At 42.1% G+C, this 13,565-nt stretch overlaps 1 protein-coding gene across 2 annotated transcripts; it reads right to left on the bottom strand.

The window, feature by feature from the left end:
* Nucleotides 1-5,822: 5,822 nt before the first annotated feature.
* Nucleotides 5,823-13,323, bottom strand: RFC3 (replication factor C subunit 3). Of its 2 annotated transcripts, none has more exons than XM_068181995.1 (9): nucleotides 13,213-13,323; nucleotides 11,491-11,628; nucleotides 10,900-10,967; nucleotides 9,157-9,254; nucleotides 8,697-8,878; nucleotides 8,323-8,459; nucleotides 8,097-8,195; nucleotides 7,094-7,163; nucleotides 5,823-6,170 (listed from the first exon to the last, which is right to left on the bottom strand). In XM_068181995.1, the coding sequence occupies exons 2-9, from the start codon at nucleotides 11,557-11,559 to the stop codon at nucleotides 5,979-5,981; spliced, it is 915 nt and encodes a 304-aa protein (XP_068038096.1). In that variant the 5' UTR covers nucleotides 11,560-11,628; nucleotides 13,213-13,323; the 3' UTR covers nucleotides 5,823-5,978. The 2 variants fall into 2 exon arrangements, with proteins under 2 accessions (XP_068038096.1, XP_068038095.1); XM_068181994.1 differs by lacking the exon at nucleotides 13,213-13,323 and adding an exon at nucleotides 12,852-12,997.
* Between the last annotated feature and the right edge of the window lie 242 nt (nucleotides 13,324-13,565).

Here is a 13,565-nt window from a genome sequence, read left to right as displayed (position 1 = left end):
TTTGAGGCCTCACCTGTCCAAGGGACACTTTCAGAAAAGCTTTCACTGTCTGACACTAAATCTGATCTATCAACGATGATCTTCTTTACAATATATAATAATTTATATTAATATAAATAAAACTAATGTCTTCTCACTTTTTCTGACTTGCAGGTCCCAAAAAATTCCCCGATGTTGGAGATTTCTGTTTTCTCCACAGATGGTTGCTGTGCTGTTCCTAATTTATTTTGTGGAGCTCCGGGAAATTGTTCTCAGCTACCCAGGATCACAAGCACAGCGTGTGGTCCTCTGTTCTGTGCTTGCCACATTAAGCACTGTCACACCAAATCGCACCCAGCCCATGCAAAGGTGGCAAAGGAGCAGCAGCCTGTGCTGCTCACATCGCTGAGACACCATGAACACAACAATGTTTATCCTCCTTCAGCATAAACAGGTTTGATGAGTGTGAGCCTATCATAAAAGATGTTTGCCCGCTGGGTAAATGTCTTTCTTCTAATTGTTTGCTAATTAGCAAACAGCTAACCCCACTTATTATCAAAATTCCTTCTCCAGAGAAAATGCTTCCAATAATTTCATAAATCCTTTTCCCTCATCCTTTTTAATTTTAAAAATTGTTCCAAGTATCATTTGGTAGCTATCACCTAAGGAGGCATTCTGTTTGAGTTAATCAGCTCCTGCAAGGTTATCTGTGATCTATCTGAAAGTGCTTTAGCCAGCATCTTGCTTTCTGTCTTAATTAGCAATTACTGGCCTAAAATTGTCACTTACCATAGGCATTTGTACTGACCTCTCAAATTAAGATCATCCACAAAATTAAAACTGGAAGAAGCCTATTTGGTCACTTACTCTATCTTCAAAAGTGCATTTATTATTCATGGTGTGTGGCAGGGAATATAAGTGTAGGGTATGATTGAGAACACTGCAGGTGACTAGTCTTTGAAATGTAAATACAATTAATGAGTGTACCTGTCTTCCTTCAGGATCTGTCCTTGCCTGCTTTGGCATTCTGATTATTTTTCTTCTCTTTGAAGGGGCTCCTGATTTTCTTTCCTTCCTTCTCATTCAAAATTGAAATAATATTTTGCAGAAGGATTCTGAGTGGTAAAAAGCACAGAAAATATTCCATAGATTTCTCAAAACATGTGCTTTACTAGCATGCCTTTCATATCTCATTGTGACCAGGAGTGAGCTAAGTGTTGCCTTTATACTTTGGCACAAAAATCATTTGACATGAACATACTAGCACAAGTTTAAAAAAAGAACACCAGCTTGTTTGCAGTGAAAGCCCACATTGGCAACATTCAGCTATAGTGAAACTGTGCCATTCACTAGCTGTCACAGACTGCCAACTAAAAGCATCACATTTCATACAGCAAAGTAGATTGTCCCAGGGAAAACCAAGAAAAATTATCTGGGGACACATGAGGTCAGCCAAGAGAGAGAGCAGCACAGTAGGTCTCCAGCTCTCAGTCTTCAACTTCCCCATGCCCAAACTTTATTCTTTATAACTGTATACAGTGGCTTGCAAAGAGATAAGAAAGACCAAAAGCTACTCCATGTCTTGAGACAGAGCTGGAGATAGCTCCAAGAAGGTGCCAGGACAGCAGTGGTGGCTGCTAGGAGAAACACAGATGGACCAGCGGTGTCAGTGGTGAAACTACATGCTGGTAATAGCTGGTGCCTCACTCTTACTTAGGAGGAGCCAAACCCACATCTACTGAAACACCACCTAAGGCTCAAATGATTGGGACACAATTTACTAACACCAGGATTGCTGAAACAGAGCATTCCATTTCTTCCAGAAGTTCAGCACACACACTGTACGCAACTGTAGAAGACAGACAACTTGTTATAGGAATGTTTAACTGTTACTGGGGACAACTTGCAAACAAGCAAAGCATCCATGGCTTTAAAAAGGAAAAAAGAAAAGAAAAAAAAGCAAAAACCTGGAGCAGGAACCAGAAGTCCTGGTTAAGTTGGACAGAAAATAATTTCAATTTTGATGACAGAGAAAATTCTGAGTCAATTTCTCAAAGTGTTGAAGTTAATGGCAAATTATTTTAATCTTAGCTATTTTGTGAAATGTAACTAATTCCTGACATGCACCTTGCAAGATGTACTATTGATTAGCCTTCAGGGTACATTCAACAATAGAAGTCAAATTCTTTAAATAACATTCTCACAGGAGCTAGCACTAGGGCTTCAGAGATGGGGAATAAAGTCTGAATGTACCATTCACCCTTTGCACAGCTGATCTCTGCAGAGCAGAGAAAGTTTCAACAGAAGTACTTGCTGCCTTTAGTTTCTTGATCCTGTTTCTTAAACTGGTTTCACCTCTGGCTTTCTACGCTATCACGATGCTGACTCCTCTGCAACCCCTCAGACACCTTCAGTGCTTAAGGCCCATGTGGGAGGGAGTAGCTCGGAGTTTTCATTTCCAGCTAGCAGGAGGTGTCGCTGGATAAAAGCGAGGGTAATCCCCTCAGCATGCAATTCAGCAGCAATTCTAAGCAGGTCTCAAAAGATGAAATTGGCTGAAGAAATTGATCATCTAGAGGTTGGTCCTGTGCTAATCAGTGTTCAGGAGTCTATCTGCACTGCCTCTTCCACTTGATCCACAAGGCAGGTGTGCTGTGCCCAGTGTAGGTCCAGCACAGCACTGTTGTTGGGCCGTGTGTATGCAGGCTCAGTTGGACTCAATCTTAGAGGTCTTTGCAACCTAAATGATTCTGTGATTCTATTCTAGCCTGGAGAGGCAGCTGTGCCCACCCAGGAGACGGTCACTTGCCAGGCTAACATTCTGTATTTTTGGTAAAAGGATTTGCACGGGAGCCCCATGAAGGGGAAAAAAAGGCAGAAAACTCAGTTTTATTTCTGACAGCCACCTGCATGAGCTCAACGGTCCCTGCTCCCTGCTGCAAAGCCCAGCACCTCAGTTCTGCATCACACTGCCTCTAAGCAAGAGCTGCAGCTACCCCTAAGGGAGGGGAAGCAAGGCTCTAAAACATTCTCAGAAAGCACAACACTTACTGATCATCATCACAGAATCTCTCAAGGTGGAAGTCACTCCTAAGGATCATCAAGTCCAACTCTGTGCTCCTCACAGGATGAACTAAAACTAATCACATGAGACACTCCTTGAACATCCAGACACTCCTTGAACTCTGACAGGCTTGGTGGTATGACCACTTCCCCTGAAGCCTGTTATGGATACTAAGTCAAAATTTCTTGAAAAATTACTAGCAAGGAAAGACATGTGCAGAGACTTATAAGATACTTGTGCCCATGTGTTTATATTTGTGTTCTAGACTGTGGGAAACAAGAGTCAGGATCAGCAGGGGGAAATGCTGGCCCTCGGGATGAGTGATAGCCATTTTCCCTCACAGAAATCCTGTCATTATACCATTTTTCCATCCTTGGCTACTCTTGATTCATCCCAGGTAGAAAAGGATAAAAATGAAACTTCAACAAGAAGCAGCAAGAACACCTACAGAGATTCATACTGGGGTTTCTGACTCCTAGACAAAGCTGCTGAGGCCTTTTGTAAGAGCAAGTTGCTCCTTTGCCCCAGCAAACCTCCAATACAGCTCCTGCCTCTCCACCCTCCACAGCAACACCGCCCCTGAGCATTTTGCAACCCCCTACATACATTCCTCTTTCTCACACATGAGATTTTGGGGTTGGTTTTTTTGGGAGGGAGAAGTGTTTCATCATCCTTTGAACTCACATTTTTACTTTATCACACAATATACATTAGTAGTAGGGAAATCATAAAAACTGTTCAGCTTTTAAAAATCAGTAGGTAAAACAAGGCTCCAGACAGAGCAAGGCAGTTTTTATGTATGGTAATTATGCCCCCTCTATTACAAAGTTGTGCCCTACTTTGTAATGAATTTAAGTATTCCTTTCCACTATCACTGACTAATTTAATGTTTCTACAGGATCTTTTGACAGTGAAGACATTCACAATATGACAAGTTACCAGTGCTGTAGATTTGGGTGACAAGCATATGGAAGGAAAAAACTCATCATCTACTTCTTCAGGAGCCCCGTTGAGCAGGAAACAGGGCAGCACCATCTTACTGAGAATGAATCTGAATGCAAGCTGTGCATTAACACCCCACATGGAACTCTTAAGTCCTTGAGAACAGCAGCAGTATTTAACTAACTTAAGCTTTAAATACCGTCTAGTAATAGCCTAAATTACCATGGTGAAGTAAAAAAAAAAAAAAAAAAGACCATTAACTCAGTAATTTTTATAGTACCATGGTACATTGACATAACATGTTAAAGACTTGCAGCACAGGTATTGTTGGTTTTCTACTATTATGATTGTTATTATTATTACGGGAGGTTATTTTTTCACTTTTTCTTGTTGCTTGTATTGATTTGTATTTTTTTAAACTTCAGTGGCTCCCTTCAGTCTTCCAGCATGTGTGGGATATGTCACCTTCTCAAAAGATGTCTACATCTGCCACCGGGCCCACCCTGAAGCTCCCTGGCTGCGCCTGCCCGGCAGAGGCACGGTCGGCTGCAGGGGACACTCCCCTGTGTCTCGAGGAGAGTCGGGGAGCGGCTAAAACAGAGCGCTACACTGTCTGCCTTGTATGGAGGAGAGGCGGCGTCCGAGCAGGCAGCAAGGGAGTCGACTCAAGGCTGGGGAAAAAGTCTCAGGTTTAATCCAAGCTCTGAGGAGCTCCGAAGGGCACAGCGTCTGACAGCCAAAAGCACCTTCAAGGCTTTCGCAATCATCTCAAATACAGGGGCAGTAACAAGGAGGAAGGGATGCCCATTAACCAATGAGGAGATTTGGGGGAGTGCAAGGTGGAAGGATAGACCTTCCTTAGATACATAAACCAATAGGGGAAGTTCAAGGGAGGGACCCCTGGCCCTCATCCACTCACTCGATGCCCAAGGTGGAAGATTCTGGGAGAGTGGGATGAGGAGCCGAGTGATGATCAAGGTACCAGGGAGGGGACAGGGGAATGATTAGGCATTTTCAGCGAGATTGGCATTGATGGAAAGGCGGGAAAACTCAATGTGGAACCATTGGGAGAAAATGGGGGGTGAAGGGGCAAACCATGACAGAACTGTTACAGAGATATAAAAACACAATACAACATACATCAAAGCAGATGAATGCACCTAGGCTGTCACAGACACTGTAAAAAAACAATTCAGCATTTTTGTTCTTATTTGCTACAATTTAATTTGCCATTTTAAAAATGCCACATATCAGTTTAAGAGGTAAAAGATACTTGTTGATAGCTGAAACTTTTCTTTTCATTAAAAAATAGTCAAAGTACTAACCTTTACCTGAACAGCATGTAGGTTGAGGCAAACCCAAGAGTGTCAGACAGCAAGTGAACTTGCTTTACGAAGGTATAATCCTTCTAAACAAGGCGTTACATGTGATTTACAAGCAACACCAAATATTGCTCCTCCACAAATTCAATGCAACTGCTTACAAAGAAAAAAAGAAACATTTGGCGTGAGCACACCACAGAAAACACTCAGGCTAAAAAAAAGAAGCCAGACAAACACTAAGATGTATAGATCAGAAGGCAGAACATACATGTTCAAGGTGGAACTTGGCAGAACATGGAAAAAACATTTTTCCGTCAGCCTTGCCCATCTGTGATTAACAAACAAAAACCAAGCATACAGCACCTGTGTTCTCTGTTCTTAATGTCAGCTAACAAATACTGCAAAGCAGCTCTAATCTTACACATCTTCCAAGGCAATGTGTTGTCTTTCTGAAAGGCCAATGCATTTTGTATGGATCTAAAGATGGATTTGTGGCTGTCAAACAATCCATCTGGTTTCTAAAGCTGAACAAACATTGTTTTATTAAACAGCAAAATAAAAATATTTGACTTAGAACTAGACCCACACGTAATCAAGCACTGACAACTAGACATTTGCAACACCATTGGTATCTTGACACAACATTCTGTGTATGACTTCAGGCATCAGAGTTAAAACATTATGTCATCCAGCCCATCCTCCATGAACTTCTTGTAAATTGCCATAAACTTTGCAACAAATGCTTCCAGATGATAAATGGCTTTGCTGCCCAGTTGCAAGCGGTGTTCATAGAAGGCCGCCATCTGTGCAACTTCTCCTTTCAGTTGTCCATCACAATTATTTAGAAGTTCTGTCAGGAGACCCTAAAATGGGAAAAAACAGGGCAGTATTTGAAAAATTAGATATTTTTTGTTAAGAAGATAACCTTGGTTCTCTGAAAATAGCCAACCATTAACCAATAGTTCACTCATTATTCCAACAGAAAATACATTCATCATCGCAAATCTATCTCAATTAAAACAGCCAGGATTAAGTGAGAAGTATCTCTAGACCATTTCAAGTTTATGAAGAGGGAGTGAGTAAAGAACGTGCACCTTTTTCCTCTCAAACACAGCACTGCAATATCCACTAACCTACTGTAAGAAAGGAAGGTTAAAGAAACATCTAAGTACCAAAACCATCAAAAAGCAGAAATTTGTTAATGTGAAAAAAAATTATGTCTGACAGCAAAGCAAACATTACTAGGTTAAGTTGCAAACATTATTTTTGATCTTTGTTCTAGCTGTCTTCAGCATCTTTTCATCCTCTTTAAAATAAAAACATGCACATCCCACTTGCTTTCTTCCTCCCAGGGTGACATCTGTCTTTGAATAGCCCTGCTGGTCTAGCATCCTTCAGCACACCTCTCCACAAAGACATTGCAAATAATGAATTTATAGCAACACAACTTTTATAAAAGAAAAACAATCATATAAAGATTAGCCCACATAATCATAGAACCATAAAGTCTGTGAAAGATCACCAAGATCCTCAACTATGCTTTAATACAGTAACTAGCCTGAGAAGTGAAGGGGACTAAAAATGTCCTCCTTTATTTTTACTTAGCTATGATGCTGTTTTCCTTGACTACTGAACAAGTTTTAGTCTGTTTGGAAAGGACACAGCTTTTCATCAGTATCTGGATAATTTATGATATTTTGGTGTTTTTTTTTAAAAAAAAAGCTTTCGTTGAAACAGCCACAATATTAAAATTTATAGCACATTAAGAGCTAGATAGTTGAATTACCTTCATTATAATCTCAGGAGGGATGCAGTGGGTCAGGAGTTCATAAAGTCGTCCACGGACTTCTAAAAGCCTATTGGAAAGACACCACAAAATATGAGAAGTATCATCCTAAAGCATACTAATGTCTTTTCACAACTAGTGAAATACACTGCAGAAGAGGCAATCCAAGCAACACTTCTTTCTTGCTTTTAGTTTTGGGTGTTATTTTAAAACCAAAAGCATTCCATGAGACAATTTCAATTCAAAGGCTGCATATCACCTTTTACTCAAAAGATAAATGACACAAACTCTAGTTACAATGGTCTCAGTTAATCTAGAAGATACAAGGCTATTATAATTTGTCTCAGGATTGTTTCCCTTTAATTCTGTTATTCATGCTTAAGACTAGTGAGGAGACACAATTTACTACAGCCAGAGATTTCCTTTATGCTGTTTTTCTGTCTTCATTGTTTATAAGAAGGGGTAAGACAATTAGGTGGCAGAGCTGACACAATTAGCCAACACTCAGCTTTTGAAAACAGAAGGGCAAATGCTACAAGCATTTAAATGACATCTTGTGCAAATAATACATGGAACAGGCTAAAAGGATCAGGCTTTGGGTATGACAGTGAGATGGACACAGGAGTCATCCCCTGATGTGCTCAAAAAAAGCAATGGTTTTTCACTTCCAGTTCTTTTACAAAGATGCTTTATGCTAAAGATGGTCAAAGAGAAACTCTACGTAAAACAAACAAACCAGGACGACCATACACACCCACCAGCCCCACACCAAAAAAACCACCAAACCGGGAAACACAACAGGCCTTCAGTTCCTGATACTCATTCAGCCTTCTCTGTCAATTTTAAAGCTCAACTCCTCTAGCTGCAAAGTACCAGCTCCAGTAGAAATACAGAAAATTACACATTACTGGAGACGCCACATTTTTGAATACAACTCTTTTTTTTAGATACCACAGCACATGGAAAACATCATTTATAGCTCTTAACAAGCGCATTCACCCACCTTTGTGGTGTCTGTTGACCAACAATAGCATTTGCAGTTTCTCTCAAATAAACTTCCCAGTCCATCTCAGGAATGTCTTGATCAGCAGTAAAAGGATACCTGAAAAATACTATATTTTTAGAGATTACAATATAAGCAAATTGTTGCCTATTTTAACAAGGCCTCAGAAGCAAGGTCATTTATGTGTCTGACAATATAATTTACATTAATCGTTGCAGTGACTTACTGTTGTACTCTGCATGATTCACACATAAGTAGTGCTTTCCGAAGATTCCTGCCAGATTTCTCTGCAATTCTTCGAGCCAGTTCCTGAGGAAGAGTGAGGCCCTCTTTCTTACACACACTGGACAAGACATGGCAGATCTAGACAGAAAACAGCAGGGAGTACAACACTTAGCAAAGTGTTCAGCACCTACAGATTCTCCTGTTAGAAAGATTTCTGGACCAGAGATGGACCAGTCTTTCATAAGCCATGCTTGGCAAATCATCCAACACAAATGAAAACTAGGTCATTATGTGAAAATAAAATGTAAGTCCACAGCAAGAACTTATCTAATAAGAATTTTATAGTAACTTATTTTTGCTTCTGTTTCAACATACATCTTCAATGCTGGGAGCAGGCACTCGTACAGCCAGGCATCTGCTTTGAATGGGTCCTATAATTTTTGACATTGAATTGCAGCACAGGATCAACCTGCAGGTCGCCATGTACTTCTCCATTGTTCTTCGCAAAGCATGCTGAGCGTCTTTAGTAAGTTTGTCAACTTCTGTTAACAGCACCACTGAAAAAAGGATTAAACATAGTGGGGCTCTGTATTAATATCAAATCTTTCTAAGAAAAAAATACTTTTGACATACAAGGAATAACACCAAAATAAGTGATAACACACAGAAAAAGGCAGTATGGTTCCACAGGCAGGAAAATTAAGATTACCTGTGTGCCTGTGTGCCTTTTTGACTGTACAATCTTCATGCAATATACAGGTACAAACAAAACAGTGAACTGAAATCTCTCCATGTTTAAAAGGGTATTTTGACTGGTTTTAACTGTTTTACTCACCTTTAAAGTCTCGTTGAGTACTTGTCTCAAGCTGTTGGGACTGTGCCACTGTCTTCAAGAGCTCCTGAATTACCACACGATCATTGTTTCCCGCATCACTGTACCAGGAATTTGAATAAATATTGTTTTAAAACAACTTTATATTGCATATAAAATACATCCCCCAAAAGTCAACTAAATGAGTAAGAATGCTAAAAGAATTCAGAAGCTGCTGAGTTAGAATTAAACTAATACCCAAATACTTTGTTGAAAGTTACCTCTTCTACAATAAAAACAACCCAAAGTTTATGCAGGCACAACTGGGTTAGTAGCACTTTATTCAAGTGTAGTAAAACCATTGTTAAATGTTTTATTAACTCATTAAAATAGAACTTATTTTCTTCAGATGAGAAACCTATACTTTTTTTTACCTAGTTTGAACAAGGACACACAGCTGAACAAGGACACACCTTTTTACTCATTATGGGTAGAACAATTAAGCCTAACCACATAACAGGATGTCTGACATGTAGATGTGGGGTTTCATTCTGCAGAGTCCTTCCCAGAAATTGACTTCCTCTCCCTGTTAGCCATTCACCCCATTCCATGTTGCTCAAGATGCACATGACTTCACCATTGTTATAATTCAGTCAAACTTCATAGGCCATTGAACAGCACAGAGGTTTACTGTCTGATCAGACACAAACATGACAATTGCTCAGTGACTGAAAGCCAAAAAATCAGGATATTAATCCTCAATCAAAACTCAGCACTTTTGTATTTAAATTGAAATATAATTATTTTATGTTTCAAGCGCTAAGTACTCTATACAGAGTAACATGAAAAGTTTTAGTAGTTTCAGGTTATCAGAGCTGGATTGAATGGTCACACATTTGATATCACCAAAATGACATATTCAAAACAGTGATTACCAATAAGCTTCAGCTTTTATTGGTAATTAGCTGATAATTATTTGTGTCTCTATCAGAACACCAGCAGACACTCACTAATCAATAAACAGATTAGCTGAAGAATGAGTTCCGAAAGGAGACCTGGCAGTGTAGAATAACTTCTATAACACAAGGCAGCATGAGCTACGATTCAGCAGTAACTAACACCTCCCAGTGCACAATGACATTCACTCACTGTGATTTAAAGCAACATTATGTGGTTTCAGGTAAATACAAATATTTGCTTTGGATCTCCGAACAATTCATAACTGCAATTTCGTAACTGCCAAAGATGTAGATAGCTCCCACTAGAGCTTCTCTTTTTAAATCACTATCTGACCTCCGGATCCACAGTATTTTGTGGTGGTCTTTCCCATGTTCTGAACACTTCATTTGGAGAGTTACAGGGTAAACCTTTCTTTCTTTCAAATGCCTTAATTTTTGTATTTGTGAGAGAACTAACGATTTGGAGGTGTTAGTTCCAGTAGAAGCTCTTAATTTCAACTGAAAAGGTGAAATCTGTCAATCCAGAATCGTCTCCGGTGCCCATTCCTCAACATCAGTATGCTTATGCAGCCAGTTAAACAGAACATTTCTGCCTTAAGTACAAAGCAATCCAAATTTTTGTTTATTCAGAGTTGTTCAATTAAAAATCCTCTCCCTGCTCTCATTTGCAGACCAAACCCATAGACCATTGCCTAACTTGCTCAGGCAACAAATCAGGCAATCAGTCCCTCATACACCCAGGCTGAAGGGACTCACAACACAGCCAGTGGCTCACCTTTAAAGTGAGGCATTTTTACTGCACACTTACCTTGGGTTAACTTCAAGGTGATAATTACTTGCAATGGTGCTAATTTCAATCTTCTTCTTAGAAGGTGCCTACATAGAAAAGAAGCACATTAAGTTTCATAAAGTGTTCTAAAAATCTCTTAGAGCTTACACCTGGCTAAGTCACAGGAAAACCAAGAGTCTCAGAGATCAAAGAACCCCCGAGACAGATTTGCTTATTTCCTATGGTCCCAGCCCCACCTCCAAAGAAAAAAAGGAATACTGACACATCATCCAGCCTGTAAAACAGCAACAGCAGAGATGCTATTGTCCAAACTGAACTGTAAACAATAAATTTAAAAACCCACTATGAAGAAAAAAAAACTACACCACAAGAACAGCCAACCAGGCACAGAAAACAAGAGAGTACCCCACATCTTGAAGGCCTGAAAAACATCTGGAAAATAATTTGTTCATATAACCAAACTGATATGATTAATTACATAAAAAGGTTGAAGATACTGAGTACAAAATAAAAAATATTTTTTAAAACTCAAGTAAATACAAAGGTCTCACAACAGAAATATGCCAGTATTTCCACATTACTTCACAGGATGGGAGATTTTTTTTTTACCGTTATACTCTGATGCTCAATCCTCAGTTTCTCCACTCCTGCACCATATAATTCCCTTAATAAACACATTATTCTCGTCTTTTTTCCAGCTCCTGATGGTCCATACACCAACAAATGAGGAAAGTCACCGCATTGAACCTGAACAAAAAAGAAACAAGATCAGTTAGCTACCACAGTATTTTCCTTATAAGATCACTTATCCTTCCATTTGCATCAAATTTACATTAAATGTCTTTTCCAGCTCCATCACAACATAGCACCTAGAATTAAAACTACTGAAATCCTTCCCTGTGCCAACATTTCTATAGAACATCATATTTTTCTGACAGCCATGTGCAACTCATTTAACTTCAAACACCTCACTGCTCGAAAAACACCCAAAGCAAACCAACAATAAAACAAACCCCAAAAACTCCACTCCAACATTTATATGCTTCCCATAGTTACTAGAGTGACAACTGTGAGAAACACATAGAAAAAAAGGGTTGAAACAAAGCTTAAAGCAGATGCTTATATATAGAAGTATAAATACATATATATATATATGTAATATATATATGCACACGTTTCGAAGTTTATTTCCTGGAAAGCTAAATAACATGACTTGGAGCACATCAGATCATGCCTCACAGAAAGCACTTACATTAGTTAGATATCACTCATCCCTGAAGAAGTGAATGTGCCAGCCGGCACATCTGGCAGGGGAAGGAGCCCTGACTTTCATTCCCAGCTGCTCGCTTCAAAAAGTTCTCCTAGCATTAGGCAAAGAAGCCAAGCCCTGTTCTCGGGGACACTGAAACCAGCAGGAAGAACATGTGCACACCACTGCCGAAAGAGTCGAGCCACTGATTCCCCCGCAGCCTTTCCCTCGGCACTAAGGCCTCGCTCCCAAGCAGGGCCCGATGCCGGGACACCTTCCCGCGGCACGGGCGCTCCTCGGAAAGGCAGGGCCTGCACGGAGGGAAAGCTGCCGATCCCGGCCCCACAGGAGCAGCGCCACGGGCCCGGAAGGAATCCCAATAATAGCACGGGTCAGGTCGGAACGGACCACAGTGGTCCAACATCCCAGAGCACAGGCGACAGGATTGCATCCAGATGGTTCCCGACTATCTCCAGTGACGGGGATTTCACAGCCACTCTGAGCAATCTGTTCCAGTGCTCGGTCACCCGCTCAGTAAAGTCTTCCCCCTCATTTAGGCGCAATGCCGACTCCGGGGGGACTCTCGCTGCGGGGAGGAGAGGACCGAGAGGACCTGGAGACCGCCGGGGCCCCGGGCAGAGTCCGGCGGGGAGGCCGCCGGGGCGGGGAGGCCGCCGGAGCGCGGCGGCTCCGGGCAGAGCAGAGCCCGTGCCTCACTGACCAGGTTGCGGAGCCGCGCCGCCTGCTCGCGGTGGAAGTCGAGGCGGGCGAGGGCGCCGGGCCGGTGCTTGTCGGCCCACAGGCTCATGGCGCTCCGAAAGCGCGCGGGCCGGCGGCGGGAGGCGCGCTCCGTACGGCGGCCGCCAAGGGACAAACCCCGCCGGCGGCCCCGCCCCCGCGGCTCCCTCAGGGACGCGCGGCCGCCGCGCCCCAGCCCGGCCCAGGCAGGGATGCCAGCGCCGCCCGCCCGAGACGCGCCGGAGCTGCGGGGTTTTCTCTTCCGGAGGGACAGAGACACCCCCTGAGCCTTGGCAGCGGCAGCCACTGTGCTCCCTGAAGGCTTTGACAAAAGAGCCCCTTACCAGGAGCTGCGCAAGAGATTAACTCTGCCCGCCAGCCCAAGCCAGCGCGATGCCTCCCCGTCGCGGGAGCGAGCCCTCCGAGCCCCGTCTGAAATCATTCCTCTTGCGGCTCATTTCACGGAATCACGAATCAGTTAGGTTGGAAAAGACCTCTGAGATCCAACCTGTGACCCAACACCATTAACTCAACCAGACCGCGGCAGCGAGGGCCACAGCCACTCAGCGCCGTGGTGTGAGGGACGAGCGGGTGTCGGGCCATCGGTTGGACTCGATGGCTCCAGAGTCTTTTCCGATCTAGTTGGATCTGTGATTCTCTTGGTACTTCTTTGTCAGCACTGCCCTGGTGCATGACC

The sequence above is a fragment of the Anomalospiza imberbis genome, chromosome 2, assembly GCF_031753505.1.
Source record: "Anomalospiza imberbis isolate Cuckoo-Finch-1a 21T00152 chromosome 2, ASM3175350v1, whole genome shotgun sequence".
In the NCBI taxonomy this organism is placed as follows: domain Eukaryota; kingdom Metazoa; phylum Chordata; class Aves; order Passeriformes; family Viduidae; genus Anomalospiza; species Anomalospiza imberbis.
Note: the sequence above shows the minus strand (reverse complement) of the source record. Positions and strands in the feature narration are given on the sequence as shown.